The sequence below is a fragment of the Delphinapterus leucas genome, chromosome 17 (genome assembly GCF_059928025.1).
Source record: "Delphinapterus leucas isolate spDelLeu-1000000601 "Yukka" chromosome 17, BTC_Dleu_Yukka2, whole genome shotgun sequence".
Taxonomy (NCBI): Eukaryota; Metazoa; Chordata; class Mammalia; order Artiodactyla; family Monodontidae; genus Delphinapterus; species Delphinapterus leucas.
Window position 1 is genome coordinate 50630092 of NC_143145.1, and position 15263 is coordinate 50645354.

At 34.0% G+C, this 15263-nt stretch overlaps 1 protein-coding gene across 6 annotated transcripts in view; it reads right to left on the reverse strand.

Annotated features, from left to right (window-relative positions):
* Positions 1-15263, reverse strand: part of LOC149747000 (receptor-interacting serine/threonine-protein kinase 2-like) — a 19025-nt gene continuing 3762 nt past the window's right edge. For 4 of the 6 annotated variants that reach the window (XM_089898958.1, XM_089898956.1, XM_089898957.1 and 1 more), the window contains 5 exons: positions 13800-13953; positions 11013-11168; positions 2767-2924; positions 1639-1688; positions 1-798 (listed from right to left, as the gene is read on the reverse strand). In XM_089898958.1, the coding sequence (XP_089755084.1) occupies positions 632-798; positions 1639-1688; positions 2767-2924; positions 11013-11168; positions 13800-13953 (685 nt within the window). In that variant the 3' untranslated portion in view covers positions 1-631. The other 2 variants (XM_089898961.1, XM_089898960.1) reach the window with 2 other exon arrangements.

The following is a 15263-nucleotide window of genomic DNA, read 5'->3' on the forward strand; positions in this document are numbered from 1 at the left end:
TAAGTTTTGAATGGAAAATATATTTGGTTTTTTTTTTTAGTTGGAAAGAAGATTCCCAGTCTACAGCTTGTCTTTTCATTTTCTATAGCATCTTCTGAAGTGTAAAATTTTTCAATTTTTTTGAAGTTCAATTATCAAAGAATTTTTTTAATAGGTCTTGTTTCTGATGTCATATATAAGAGCTCTTTGCTTAACCCAAGATCATGAAGATTTTCTTCTATGTTTACATTTAGGTGATGATTCATTCTACTTCTGAAATAAACCTTAATTCTATCTGATTTTTCGATCTCCAGGATTGGTCTGGAAATTCTACTCTTGCCCTTCTCCAATCAAGTTTATACATAGCAGTGAGTGATATCTCCTAAACTTAAATTTAATCATGTTATTTCCCTGAAAAACTCACTTTAATGGCTTTCCATTGTACTTGGAATAAATTTCTAACCTTTTTATGATGATAGTCAACAGCCTCCCCTTACCACTTCAATCTCATCTCATAAAATAAAAACAACTTTGAATTAGAAGAAAAAAACCTTTGAGCTTGTCAGCTAACTTTCGTAGTTGTTCAAGAATATTTTATTTACAGCGTATTTGTTATTTTTGTAATTCAAAAGGCCCAGATTAAAACTGTACACTAACTTAAGAAAGACGGTCTTTCATCTGGATTTTGTGCCCATCCACTTTCTATGAGAGAGATCATAAGTGCTCGATGAGGTATATCAAATGGCAAACTTTCTTCAGTAGTGTCAGGTCGATGTCCTTGTGACACACTATACATAATCTGCAAAGGATTGGTGACTTCTGTCAAAACAAATATATTTCATTCATTAGAAATATATTATGATTTAATATATTAAATACATTCTAAAGCCAACCAAATGAACATGAGGGAATCTTAAAATCTTAGGAATAATTCATTACTTCCCTTTCTGTCAAAGGAATATTTAGATCCCAGCTATTGTCAGACTTGCTGCCTCTCGTGGGAGGAGTTTATATCTTCACCTCTTTAATTCTGGGCTTGGCCATGTGATTTGATTTGGCCAATGGAGTATGAAGAGAGCAGAGTAAAACAGAGCTCAGCAGAGCTGAGCAGAACCTAGCAGAGCCAAGAAGGGCCACAGCAACTAATAACCCAATGTGAATGAAAAATAAATGTTTAGTTTGTAAACTACTGAGATTCTGAGGTTGTTACACAGCAAACTGACCTAAATGAACCTCAAAATAAAGAAAGAGACAATATTATCAGAAAATTTTTAAAGTATTCTTCAGTATTTGCTGGTCTTTAGAAGAAGCACTAGTTAAATTTTCATACAAACGATTTTATAGCTGGAATGAATCTTAGGAATAAGAATTCAAAATTCTTATTTTGCAGATAAAAAAAATGAGGACTTAAGAGATTTAGTGGCTTATAATAGAGTTAATTACTATCAGAACAAGAAGAATCTACACATTTTTCTGATCCTTAATCCAGTACTTTCCAACATACAGTGGATTCACAATGACAAATTGTTGTTTTTCTAGTGTGTTTTCCACAAAATGACTGTTAGGCAGATTTAAAATAAGTGATCTTTATTCAGATAGTTCTGAGTATGACTTACCAATATGATGTCACCTAGAATAAGGAAGTCAAAGTACACTTACCTTCAAAAGGCTGCTTTCTAGATAAGACTTCCCATGTGATAACTGCATAGCTGTTTAAGATAAAAATATACATATAGTACTTTATAAACTATTCATAATAAACTAAAATGGTACTGATTTTAAAAGCTGACTGTGAGATACCATTTTTTAAAGTAATAATGTAGTGAAATGCTGCTTAAAGAATCACTGTATAGAACCAAGATGATGAATATTCATATACAGTTTTGTTTTGAAAGGGAATTAATTCAATTTGAAAAATTAGGAAATTACTGTAATAAGAACTTGAAGTTATAGGCAAGGATAACTTGTGGATGATTCTTTCACACCTAGATAAGCTATGCCCTTTAACTACATGATTCCATTATTCACACAAAATAAAGAGCAATAAAAAAGGCTGTCTCATGTAGCCCTATTCTATTGACTCTTTTTCTGGTGTAAGTACTGTCTCTTTTGGTAGTGTTAAATGTTAATTGCACTGTTTCCCTCCCCCTATCAAGGTCACATATGATAAAAACCCTTGAATATTATAAATTGATAGGACAACAAGATATGCTTTAATAATTTTTAAGGATGTAAAAGTAGCTTAAGGCGAGGCATCAGGACTTCCCTGGTGGCGCAGTGGTTAATACTCCATGCTCCCAATGCAGAGGGTCCGAGTTTGATCCCTGGTCAGAGAACCAGATCCCACATGCATTCTGCAACTAAGGAACCTGCATGCTGCAACCCAGGAGCCCATGCGCCGCAACCAAGGAGCCCACCGCCGCAACCAAATAAATAATAAATATTAAAAAGAAAAAAAAAAGCAAGGCATCTTTATTTTCATATTTTTAATTTTTAATTTTTTTTTTTTGGCTGCACCACACAGCTGTGGGATCTCAGTTCCCTGACCAGGGACTGAACCTAGGCCACGGCAGTGAAAACCGGGATCCTAACCACTAGACCACCAGGGAACTCCCAAAGCAAGGCATCTTTAATATGAAAAACATTAACCACTGTCTCTAATTTATTTTCACCACACTTATGAGAGAAGCATAAAAATCACACTTTTAAAATGTAGCTTCAAAATTCGGATTGATTAATCTTGTTTTTTAGACAAGGTTAACTCTGAGCAAAAGTAACATGCTGTACCTGTATATATCATGCTTGATAGTAGCCCTTGATTTTTGTCCAGGTTCATAGTTTTCAGGTGGCATATAGATAATTGTCCCTCCTTCTGGTGCATATTTACTACTTCGTGATTGTGAGAGGGACATCATGCGCCATTTTGATAAGCCAAGATCTGCAATCTGGAAGGGAAAAGAGTAGTTGAATTTTGAAATTTTCTCTTTAAAAAAATTCAAGGGCTTCCCTGGTGGCGCAGTGGTTGAGGGCCCGCCTGCCGATGCAGGGGACATGGGTTCGTGCCCTGGTCCGGGAAGATCCCACATGCCGCGGACCGGTTGGGCCCGTGAGCCATGGCCGTTGAACCTGCGCGTCCGGAGCCTGTACTCCGCAACGGGAGAGGCCACAACAGTGAGAGGCCCGCGTACCGCAAAAAAAAAAAACAAAAACAACAACAAAAAAATTCAAGAATTGTTTTTGTTTATATTTATTATATTTAGACATGAGACCAGAGTAAATGCTATATATATTAATATTTTATTTCTATAATAGTCTATTAGTTTCTTAACAAATTGGATTCCATAGTGCTGAACCCAACAACTCTAAAAGCAATATAAACTGACTTGAAGTTCAGCATAACATTACAAATTTTAAAAGAGACTAAGTTTTGAAAACTTAAACAGGAGTATTTCTGCCTTTTATTCTGAATGAGTATATACACTTCACTTTTTGTGACAAGTAGCTTTATATCATGTGCTTTCAAAATTTACCTATACCTCACAAAACTGCTAAACTATTCATATCTAATACGATTGTCACTGGGTATTGTTTACAACTCAGGTTTATATGTTCTTATTTATAATGTGCTAAAAATAGTATCCTTAAATTTTGAAATAAGTAAAATTCCAATATAGTATAACTCATTATTATGATTTATGCCTACCACTAAAAGAATATCTGTTGACGATAGTATAGTTAGCATATAAAACATATTTATGTCCATGACAAGGAGTGCCTAAAGCATTATCAGTGACAAACATTCTGTACTTTTGATATGTCCTTTACAGTTTTACTTCACTTGTAAATTTTGTGCAGATACTATCAATACACAATATCTTATAACTAAGTATCTAAAACGTTCCAATGTTTTTTTTTAAAAGGGAGACAAAAATGTAAGAACAGAAACAATATTTAGTGAACAAAAGAGTATAGGAAAACTCTGAAGACATTTAATTTAAATCACTTAGACCTTCACACGGCACAATTTAGGAGCCAACAGAGTGGAATGAGCTCTATCCAGTACACCATCTGTGGTTCAATTATTTAACTCTTAAAATGTTCACTAGCTTTAAGAGAAGAAATAATTTATTTAGTGTTTAGATGAATTTGAGATTAAAAAAAATTATGGCCCCACTCCAAAAAGGGAGGGGGTAGCCTATATGAATCTTTCATACATTATCATAATCAAAGGGTAAGTCTAAGAAAAAAAATTAGAAAAGACCAAGAGGAAACATGGTGCCACTACATGAAGATAAGCTGGATTGATTTCTAAAGGCACTATAATATGTGTTCTGGAACATGGGTTCTAGAGCCTTGATTACTTAGATTTACATTCCATTTCTACCCCTTAATTAGCTGTGCAACCTTGGACAAGTTTTCTAATTTCTCTGTGCCTCAGACTACCCATCTTTAAACTGGGGATAATAACATAACACAGGGTTGTACTGAGGATATTAAACTAGTTATTCTAAGTGAAGCACTCAGAACAGTATCTGACACATAGTAAATGACCCCTGTGTGTTAGTATTATTAATGTTTTGTACATGGGAATAAGCCTCTAAAGATTGCTCTTATTCATACAATACTAATAAGCACAGTACATAGTTTCAGGGCCTTTAATACACTTTGAGGTGGTATTAAGACTCTGGGGAACCGTATATCCTACTTACTTCTACTTGCCACTACAAACTCTTATTCCTCCTACTCATTCTCTAAAAGCAAAAACAGTCCTCCAGCTGCACATCTGCTAGGATAATAGGCATTACTATGAGAAGCAAAGTTTATTTCTGTGCCACAGTGAGAAATGTTAAAAAAAAACAACAACTGGGATGTGGTCCATCTTATACCTGACCCACAAATTGCAAACTACTGGGCTAAATACTGGTTTGAATACAGTGCTGGAGAAAATGTATTCTGAGCTTGCTTCCTTATGTGCTCCTTTTACTTCACCTAAGGTCTTCATCTATGTTTTTAAATCTCACGTAGAAAACTTAATCAGAATTCCCTTTATCAGCTAATTTAGTTTGGTTTTCACATGGAACCATATTTGTCCCCCTTCTCTATTACAAACACCATATACCAAAGACACGATTCATTAAATCTGGATCTTCCAGAGAAGAAAAGAAAGTGAAGAATATGATGAGAGGAATACAAGTGCCATGATTTCTTGAGGGTCCTGGTATCATTCAGCAATGAAGACAGAGAATAGGAACTTTTCTATTCTATACAAGATCTTAACATGCATTTCAAAGGCAAAGGTTCTTTTTAGCTAAAAAAGATGATAAAAGCAACAAGAATTTACTGTATTAGCACAGGAAACTATATTTAGTATCTCAAAATAACCTATAAAGGAAAATAATCTGAAAAATATATAAAACTGAATCACTTTGCTGTACACCTGAAACTAACATAATATTGTAAATCAACTATACTTCAATTTAAAAAAAGATTTAAAAACTAGAGGAAATTAAAACACACTATTCATAAAAATCATCCATAATCTTATTACCCTACCAGAATAGCTATTTTCATTTATATAATACTATCCATGTCTGTAAATTTATAAAGTTATCAGTAAGAAGCTATGAGGAATAACTTTAAGTATTCTTAGAAGTTCCACACATGATGGACAGAATAGTTGAGAAATCAAACATGGTACATATAAACATTTATTTCAAATAAGCCTACCACAGGTTCATTTGTATTTAAGGTGCACTAATTGATACTGACCAGCAGATAAACAAATTGAATGTATTCTTTTTAAAGTAGAAAAGTCCTGGTTGATCTTAATTGGTAGTATATGTTTTTCTTTTAGATACTATGTCTCTGGTTAGCATTCCAGTATAAAAATTTACTTCAAAAAACTGTAGTAAGGTGTGTTTCCATTTAATTTCATTAAGTATTTTAAAAGATTTTTTGCACTTCATTTAAAGGCCCTTCCAAGAAGATAGGTAGATCAGGTAACTGTTACTTTTTTCATGAGTCACTGATAAACTTTGACTTTTAAGGGACATTTATAAAATAAAAAGTAGAGACACACAGGATGCATATAAAAGAGTGTCATAATTTATAAGAATAGTATTAGAAAGGTCACAGTTTTGTATGTGCTAAAGCTAATAAAAGTTAAAAAAAAACACACAAAGCCAAACTATTTTATATTCTATTTATTTCAAAGAAAGACCATGGGTACCCTACTGATCAATGAAAAAGAGAAAGTAGGGATCATCATCACCTATTACTTTGCTTCTGTTTTCTGTATCAAGAATAGTTTCTGGACTGAGATGAAGAAAATAAAGTCCAAGGAGGTTGAAAAGTTTATAAAGTACAAATCTCAGGTCATTTTACATATATTTCAGGTTTAGTTAGAATACTCGCAAATACCTCCATGGTGATGGAGAGGTATTACAGGATACGAGAAAAGCAAATGTCATTCTGATTTTTAAAAAGGGAAAATAATATTGATTTTGCAAATCTATATATTGGCAGAGACTATCCTTAATCCCAGGTCTAAAAATTTAATGAAAGGGTTACTTTATGAATAATTGATAAAAGAGCCAGAAAGAACTAATGAAAAATTATATTAGCCCAGTGATCAATTTCAGACCTCATGCGACATATCCCAAGTACTTGGGATGTCTAGCACAACACTGTTGCTCCACAAATACTTAATAAAGGAATGACAGACTTCATTTCCTTTTTTGTCAGTAGTACTACTGTCAAAGAGTAAACGTTAAAACAGTTTGTATATTATAAAACAGTCTGAGGTACTTTAATAATATCCTTGACTATTAAATTATCAGGCCTATTGGGTATATATAGAAGATCTGGAATTCATTCATTTGTTCATTCAACAACTACTTATTGAATGCTTCTATACGGCATATGCTAAGCAGGTGGCAGTGAATAAAACAGACTACATTTTAGTCTTTGTGAAGCTTATTATATTATAATTGGGGAAGATGGTCAATAAACATATTAATAAAAAATGTTTTGTAAGATGGTGAAAAATACTATGGAGAAGCATTAATCAAGGTATGAGGATACAGAGGAACTAGGCAGGTTGTCAGGGAAAGCCACTCTGATAATGAGGAAGAAAAGGAAAGGGAGTAAGTCATGTGTATGTAACAAGGAAGAATAAATCTGACTCCATATTGGATCTGTTTCTTTTGCTTTAACCTTCGTATTCTATTGCTTTTGCTACAAGTTAAGAATGTTGCCTATAGCCTGAAATATACAAGACAGCCCATTCTCAAGGCTCTGACCTTTAAGGGTATAACACTTTTCTATTCACACAGAGATTAAAAAGTTACAGAACAGACAATTACATTTGTCTTGTTGGAGGTTTACAGGAACATCAAGATCTGACCTACATGGACTGCTGCAAGAACAAAGGATTCCAAGAAATTTGCAACAACCAACCACACCCTATCTCCTTTTAGTCTGAATTCTAGCTGGGGTAAGGTGGTTCTTTGGGACACGAGTCCACCATCTTCTTGGTCTACTGGCTTTCTGAATAAAGTTGCTATTCCTTGCCCCAACACCTCGTCTGTTGATTTACTGGCCCTGTCCTGCAGTGAGCAGTATGAACTTGGACTTGGTAACAAGGACACCTGGGAAAGCAGTCAAGCAAGGACTTTTGTAATATTCTAATGGAAAAAAACGGAGAAATATGGGCTGTATAACAGCTCTTTTAGGAGTATTCCAAACAAAATGAATGCTTATTCTCCAAAAGCCCTAATTAATAAAAGGATTGATATTGACCTGAAAGGAGGTTTTCAGACCATGTTGTGTAGCTCTGATTTGAGCTCTGTACTGCTTAATAGTTAACCATGACTTGAAGACACAAAAAAGCAGCTAATTAAATTTGAAGATGACACAAAGCTGGAGGACAAAGTTAAAAATCCTTGGACTACAGAAAAAACATTCAAAAAGGTCTTAAGAGCTGAAGTTATCACCCAAATCTAACAAGATAAACTTTGATGATGTCCAGAAAATATTCTGTAAAGTACATGACAAGGAGACATGACTTAAGTAACAATACATTAAAAAAAAAAAAGAAAGAAAACCTCTCAGTGTTTTTTGTTGACACTGAGCCCAATTTGAATGTTGTTATAGGACTGCCCCCCAAAAGATGAATTAGTAAGGAACTATGAATACGAAGTAAAGTATTTAAGGACGATTCTACATTTATCACACCACATCAAGGGTGTAACTGAGCAGGACCCTATGAGGCCTTCCTGGGACAGACCTCCCCCCACATATCTACTGCTTTAGCTCCTCTCTAAAGTACCTAGATAATAGTACCTGATGCATATTTCCTGAGTTTTTCAGATGCTAAAACCACCAACAAATGGAAGAAATTAACTACTTGATGATCATGGGCATGTAATCCCCAGACCTTCTAGCACCTAAGGATTGACCACCATCAACCAATTAGAGAATCTGTGCAAGAGCTGACCACATACCCAAGGTGTGCCCCTTCCTCACCTTGCCTTTAAAAATGCTTTGCTGAAACCCTTTGGGTAGTTAGGGTTTTTTCAGCATGAGCTACCTCTTCTCCTTGCTTGGCCCTGCAATAAACCTTTCTCTGCTCCAAACTCTGACATTTTGCTTTGTTTGACCTCACTAATGTGTTGGCCACACAAACTTGTGTTAGGTAATATGGGTATTTTGATTAGTTTTGAGGATCAAAATTTAAGAGAGATTTAAACACAGATGCATCTAGATAGCACCTGGGATTAAAACCTATGTAATAAGGAAATTGGCTGAATAAACTAAAGATGTGTATAAGGGAAAAGTGTATGTGAGAAGTAAGGGGATTAGAGCTAACTTCAAATCTCAGAAGGACTGTCAGGTGGAAATAAAATTGGACTTTGAACTCACTTTATCACTAGGACCGATGAGTGGAAGCAACAGAGAAGGAGTTTTGACTGATCGTATAAAAAAATGTCACAGTCATTCAGTTACGGATCTTAAACACTCTCTTGTCACAGGGTAACTGCCTTGGGAGATGAGGGATTGTTGTAGTGAGGATTCAGAGGACCAGCTGATTAGGGGACTAGAATAAGTCACTTCTACCTGTATGGTTCTATAACTGATGTAATAGATTTGTCTCTTTTTTTTAAGTAGTATTGAGGCAGCAGCTTGCTTCTCTCTTCCTTTTCCTTCCATTTTATTCTAGGCAGAGGGAGTGCCTTCAATAAAGGTTTATTTTTTCACTTAACTTTTCTCACACTTTTTATATTTATTTTTCTATTGTTCCAACTTCCTTATTACTTATTTGAACATTTTTGGATACTTATAATAATCTTCAATTATGTATATTATTTGAAGTGTAGCAAAATACTATGTAAAAATAAAGTGAGTTACATTTAGTATTAATTTCTCAGCAACTACTTTGTATTTGCTGTCATCAGTTACATATAGGGTAACTGAAATCACTACTCCTCTGGTGCCTTTAGGTATCTAAATCTTATGCTTTATGCAAAAAATTAATTCAAAACAGATCACAGATTTAAATGTAAAACATAAATCTATGGAACTTTTAGAAGATAACATAGAAGTAAATCTGCAATACCTGTGGCTTCGTGAAAAGTGCTTAGACACGACAGCAAAAGCATGATCATAAAAGAAATAAATTACAACTTTTGCTCTGTGAAAGACCCTGTTAAAAGGATGAAAAGAACAAACTTTGGATTGGCAAAAAATTTTTGCAAACTACATATCTGATTAAGGACTTATATCTAAAAAATATACAGAACTCTTAAAACCCAATAGTATAAAAGCAAAGAATCCAAGTAGAAAATGGTCTTAAGATATGAAGACATGTTTCACTGAAAAGGATATAGAGATGGCAAATAAATAAATAACAATATTCAACATTATAGGAAAATGAGAATTAAGACCATGGTGCTATATCACTATACATCTATTAGAATGCTAGAATAAAAAACTATGATAATACCAAATGCTGGTGAGGGTGCAGAAAAGCTGGGTCTTTCATACATTGCTGGTGGAATATACAACAGTACAGCCACTGTGGAAAGTAGCTAGGTAGTTTCTTAAAAAGCTAAACATATGCTTACCATATGACCAAGCAGTTACACTCTTGGGCATTCATCCAGGAGGAATGAAAACTTATGTTTGTTCAAAAAGTTGCACAGGACTGTTCCTAGGAGCTTTATTGTAATTGCCAAAGACTAAAAATAACCAAAGTATCTCTCAATAGCTGAATGGTTAAACAACTTTTGTACACCCATACCACGGAATACTATTCACCAATGAAAAAGAAACCAACTGTTGACACAAACAACAACTTAAATGGATCTCAAAGGCATTACGCTAAGTGAACAAAGCAGTCTCACAATATCACACACTGTATGATTCCATTCATATAGTATTCTCGAAATGACAAAATTATAGCGATGGAAGACAGGTTAGTGGTTGACAGTAGTTAGGTATGATGGAGGGGAGAAGGTATGACTATAAAGGGGTAGCGTAAGTGATATCTTTCTTGTGATAGAGTAGTGCTATATCTTGATTGCTGTGGTGGTTACACAAATTTACACATGATAAAGTGATACAGAACTATATACATGCATTGTACCAATGCCAAATTCCTGGTCTTGAAATAGTACTATAATTATATGTGATGTAACCACTGGCAGAAACTGGGTGAAGGGTACATGGGACTCCTTTGTATTATCTTTGCAACCATCTATGAATCTATAATAATTTCAAAATAAAAAGTTAACAAAGGTATAATCGACAATTTAAATTAAGAACAGAATGACTGTATTTTGAACCATAATTTTACCAATGTCTGTAGTCTAGGAATAACTAACTCACTGCAGCAGGAAGAAGTGGCACTGAATTAGGGGCTATGGAAAAGGCAGAGATATTAAATTGGTAAGATAGAAGAAATAACTAAAAAGTCTTTAAAACTATTAAACACAAGGATGCAGATAAGCTTTTTTTTTAAAAAAAGTAACTACCTTAACGTGAAATTCATTATCCAATAAGATATTCTGAGTCTTCAGGTCATGATGAAGTAGAGGAGGATTCATATTGTGCAGGTAATTTACACCTAGTGCAATTTCATGCAGAATACGAAATCTTAATGGCCAAGGAACATCAGGATATTCATTTTTCTTCATATATATGGAAAGAAACAAAACTAAAATTAGTGGCCAAATTTATTTCCACTTAGAAAATGAAATATTCCATGAGGAAATATAGTATTAAACTAAATATCTGGTATAACTAAATTCAGGGCAAAAAATACTCATTTTGTTATATTATCAATTTGACGTTATTTAACATCCTTGTATCTTACTTTCCTCAATTTTTAGAGAAAATAATGACTTTACAGTACTGATATTTCCTTTTAGTTTATACTGGTAATGCAACTACATGGTATGGGGTCTTTCTTCAGTTGAGACAGTTTTAAATTATTTTTTATCTGTATAATACCCAGACATAGATTTATACTCATACCCATCTTCCCATTCTATGGCTTCTTATCAAATAACTTGTGCCCATGAATGTGTACACACACACACACACACAATTTGTTTCTATTCAAAATTTATATTTTAAATTTCCTATTAATATAAAACCATACTTGATTACGATGATAACCACTGCATCAATTAAAATTATGACCATAATATATTTACTTACTAAGCATTAATACTTCATATTTTTAAATCATATATTTACTTGCATTTCAGCTTGAAAAATTAGCATTTGGGAGTTTTGCTTTTGTGAAGGAGACAAAAATCATCTTCATTTCTAAGTATATATAACATAGAAACATTAAAAATATAATGTTTTCTATTTCCTGGTACTTACAAGTGACAGTCATCTGAACTTTCTTAAATGTTTTCTGAACATAAAAGTTAATACAGCTTCCCAGGAGAATGAACATACTCAGAAAAATTAGATAATTTGGGAAAATCCAACAATGAATCATCAGGGACCATGCCACTGGGTACATTTTACTAAATAATATGAAAAAGTATGCTTCCACTGAGCTCAAAACTGTTCTTAAGAATTTTTTTTCTGCAAATGGGTCAGCTTATAGTTCATTGATTAACTAACTTGGCAGGGGAGTGGCTCAAAATACTTGTCTTTACATAGTATTTTGATTTTTTTCAACAATCTTTTGTGAGGTTGGGGGAACGTGCTTCAAGATAAATCCTGACCTAATAATACAGGACACCAAAAGAAACACAAAACACAAATGTTCAACATTACTTCCTCTTGTATACACAGATTCCCATCCCCTTGAGTAACTGGATCTTTTAATCTTTAAAAAGGTAACTTTTTCTGAAAATTATATAGTTTAAAGAAGTAACAAGGCCTCTCTGCAGTACAGTGCTATATGGAAGCTTTTGATCATGGAGAGGAAGGTAGATGAGTGCTCACTATGTATTTTATGATTCCTTCCAGGAGTCAGCAATCCCCCTGTAGGAGGCTCTAGAATTTCTAATGGGCTCCAAATTTGGGTACCAGAGCATCTACTGTGGTGCTGGGGTATGGGAAGACAACATTAGAATTTATGCTTATACTCATGTAACAAAAGGAAACTGTGTTTAATTAGTATTTGTATCTTACTTGCTCTGTTGGTTACACAAATCTTATGCACTGACACTAGTTACTTTACTCTGCCCTTGTTTCAGATGGTCCTGTCACAAACAGAATGTGTTGTATCCTGAAATAAAGAGGAAGTCACTCCATGAGTGGTGACAGTGGCACCCATTCTCTCTTGTTTGCTTATAGAACACTGTGATGTATCAGAATTTAGGAGTGTTCAGTGACTAGATTTGACAGATTATGTTACTACTCAGTTTTAACTAAAGCACCCCTCACAAAAGAGACCGAGTTCTTGAAAAATATTTCTTGACAGAAACTGCAGGCTAGAGATAATCTTAGTAATATGAGATCAAGCAAACAACAATAGATGGATACACATATTTTGAGAATGAGGACACCCCCCACAACCGGGCCATATTTGTTTACTGATGGGATTCACAATTAAAGCCAGATAACTGATACCTTGGGGAAAAGGTACATGGCTCATGCCATTGTCTATTATTGGAAAAGCTCATGTATTTGATACTCAGATTTATTTGGTCTATTAATTCAGAACTTTATGAACTGGTATTATTAACATTTAATTTGAACCCTACATTGTCTTTAACATAAAATGAAATCTGGCTTAAACTAACAATAAATTGTATGGTGTGCAGAGTTTATCTTTTCTCTCTCCTGTTCCTCTCTTACATATATATACATGTGGATATTAGAATTCAGTGTAAACCTCAGGAACAGTAACCTAAGCAAAATAATCTAGGTCACTTAGAATGCAGGGTCTGACTCCACAGTAGTTTTCTTTTTCTTTTTTTTTTTTTTTTTTTTTTGCGGTACCCGGGCCTTTCACTGTTGCGGCCTCTCCCGTTGCGGAGCACAGGCTCCGGACACGCAGGCTCAGCGGCCATGGCTCACGGGCCCAGCCGCTCCACGGCATGTGGGATCCTCCCGGACCGGGGCACGAACCCATGTCCCCTGCATCCGCAGGCGGACTCTCAACCACTGCGCCACCAGGGAAGCCCCACAGTATTTTTAACAACACAAAAGAAGCCATAAATGGTGAAGTTTTTCATTATTCTTATTTTGATTCATCTATATATCCCCAAATAATCTGATCATTTGTAAAACGAAAGTACTATATAGGTTGAATAACAGAATTATAACGACTGAAAATGTATAATATTTACCCTATGTAGGAGTTCATTTAATGACCCATTTGGCATGTATTCAGTAACTATTCCCAAAAATTCAGGCTCATTGCAAATTCCCAAAATTGGAAGAATGTAACTAAATCTAGCTTTGTGTAAAATTTCAGCTTCTCTTAAGACATCATTTCTTTCACTAAAGAAAGAAAATGTATAATTATTTCAAAGTAAGGAAAAATACACAATTATCAAGCCCATAAATATTAATTAATCCTGGATTTTTTCATTCATTAGCTTTTGACCTCATGTAAATTATGCAGCTTCTCTAGTTTCTTCGTGTTTAAAGTTGGGATAATATCTACCCTATATATTCCATAGGTCTGTTTAGAGACCAAAATACCTGTATAAGCCACTGACAGAAAAAAGTGCTACATACAGATTATTATTGTACTCTTCTCAGGAAAGGGAAAGAATACCATGTTTAAGTTTATAAAGTCTATATTAGAATGATAGGTGCTTGAACTAATTACATTAAGTTTATGTTGTATTAAAATGATCAAATTTGATTAGACTATTATATTAAATTTTATGGTTGCATACCACGTAAAAATTTTCTAAATATCCTGAATATTAAAACACTTAAATGTTGTAGATTTTAATGACTAGATGATAATAGTTGCATAAGGGTCAATAATGCTTAGAAATTATATACTGGAACACAGGAAAAGGACACTGAGAACAGGTAAATGCTTATAATGGATCCCTGGGCTAACTCTGGATCCCAGGTTCATTTGATTTTTCATTCATAAAACAAATAGATATTGAACATTTATTATGAATAAAGAACTGTGCTCAGCATTATGGAGACTAGTAAGTTTAAGAAAACCAAAAAACAAAACACATAGTCTGTGACCTCAAACTGTCCAGAAATCTTTTTAAGAAAAATAAGTACTCACTGTGGTCTTGATTTACACTTCTCCAATGATTAGTGATGTTGAGCACCTTTTCATATACCTATTGGTCATTTGTATGTCTTTGGATGTGTTAATTATATTGATATTGGTAATTATTCCATGATGATGTATATGTATAGCAAATAATCATGTTTTGCACTTTAAATATATATGATTATATTTGTCAATTATTCCTCAATAAAGTTAAAAAACAACAAAAGCAAATAAAAAAAGAAAACCAAATACTTAAAATATAAGGCAGAATATGATAAGCGCCATCAAAAACAAGTAAATAAGCAAGCAAATAAATAAATAAATATAGGGAGCTCAGAGAACTAGTAAATCTGGGCTAAGGGAGTTGCTACAGCCTTCAGAGAGAGATGTCAACAGTACTTTAAGGATGGATAGAATTTCAACCACTGGAAAAAGGGCATCCAAGATATGTGGTCCCTCTCCAAGATGGAAGAGATTTTGCCTTTCTTTTTCATCTGTGTATCCCCAGGATCTGGAACAGTACCTGGCACACAGAATTTGTCTAATAGATGTGTATCAA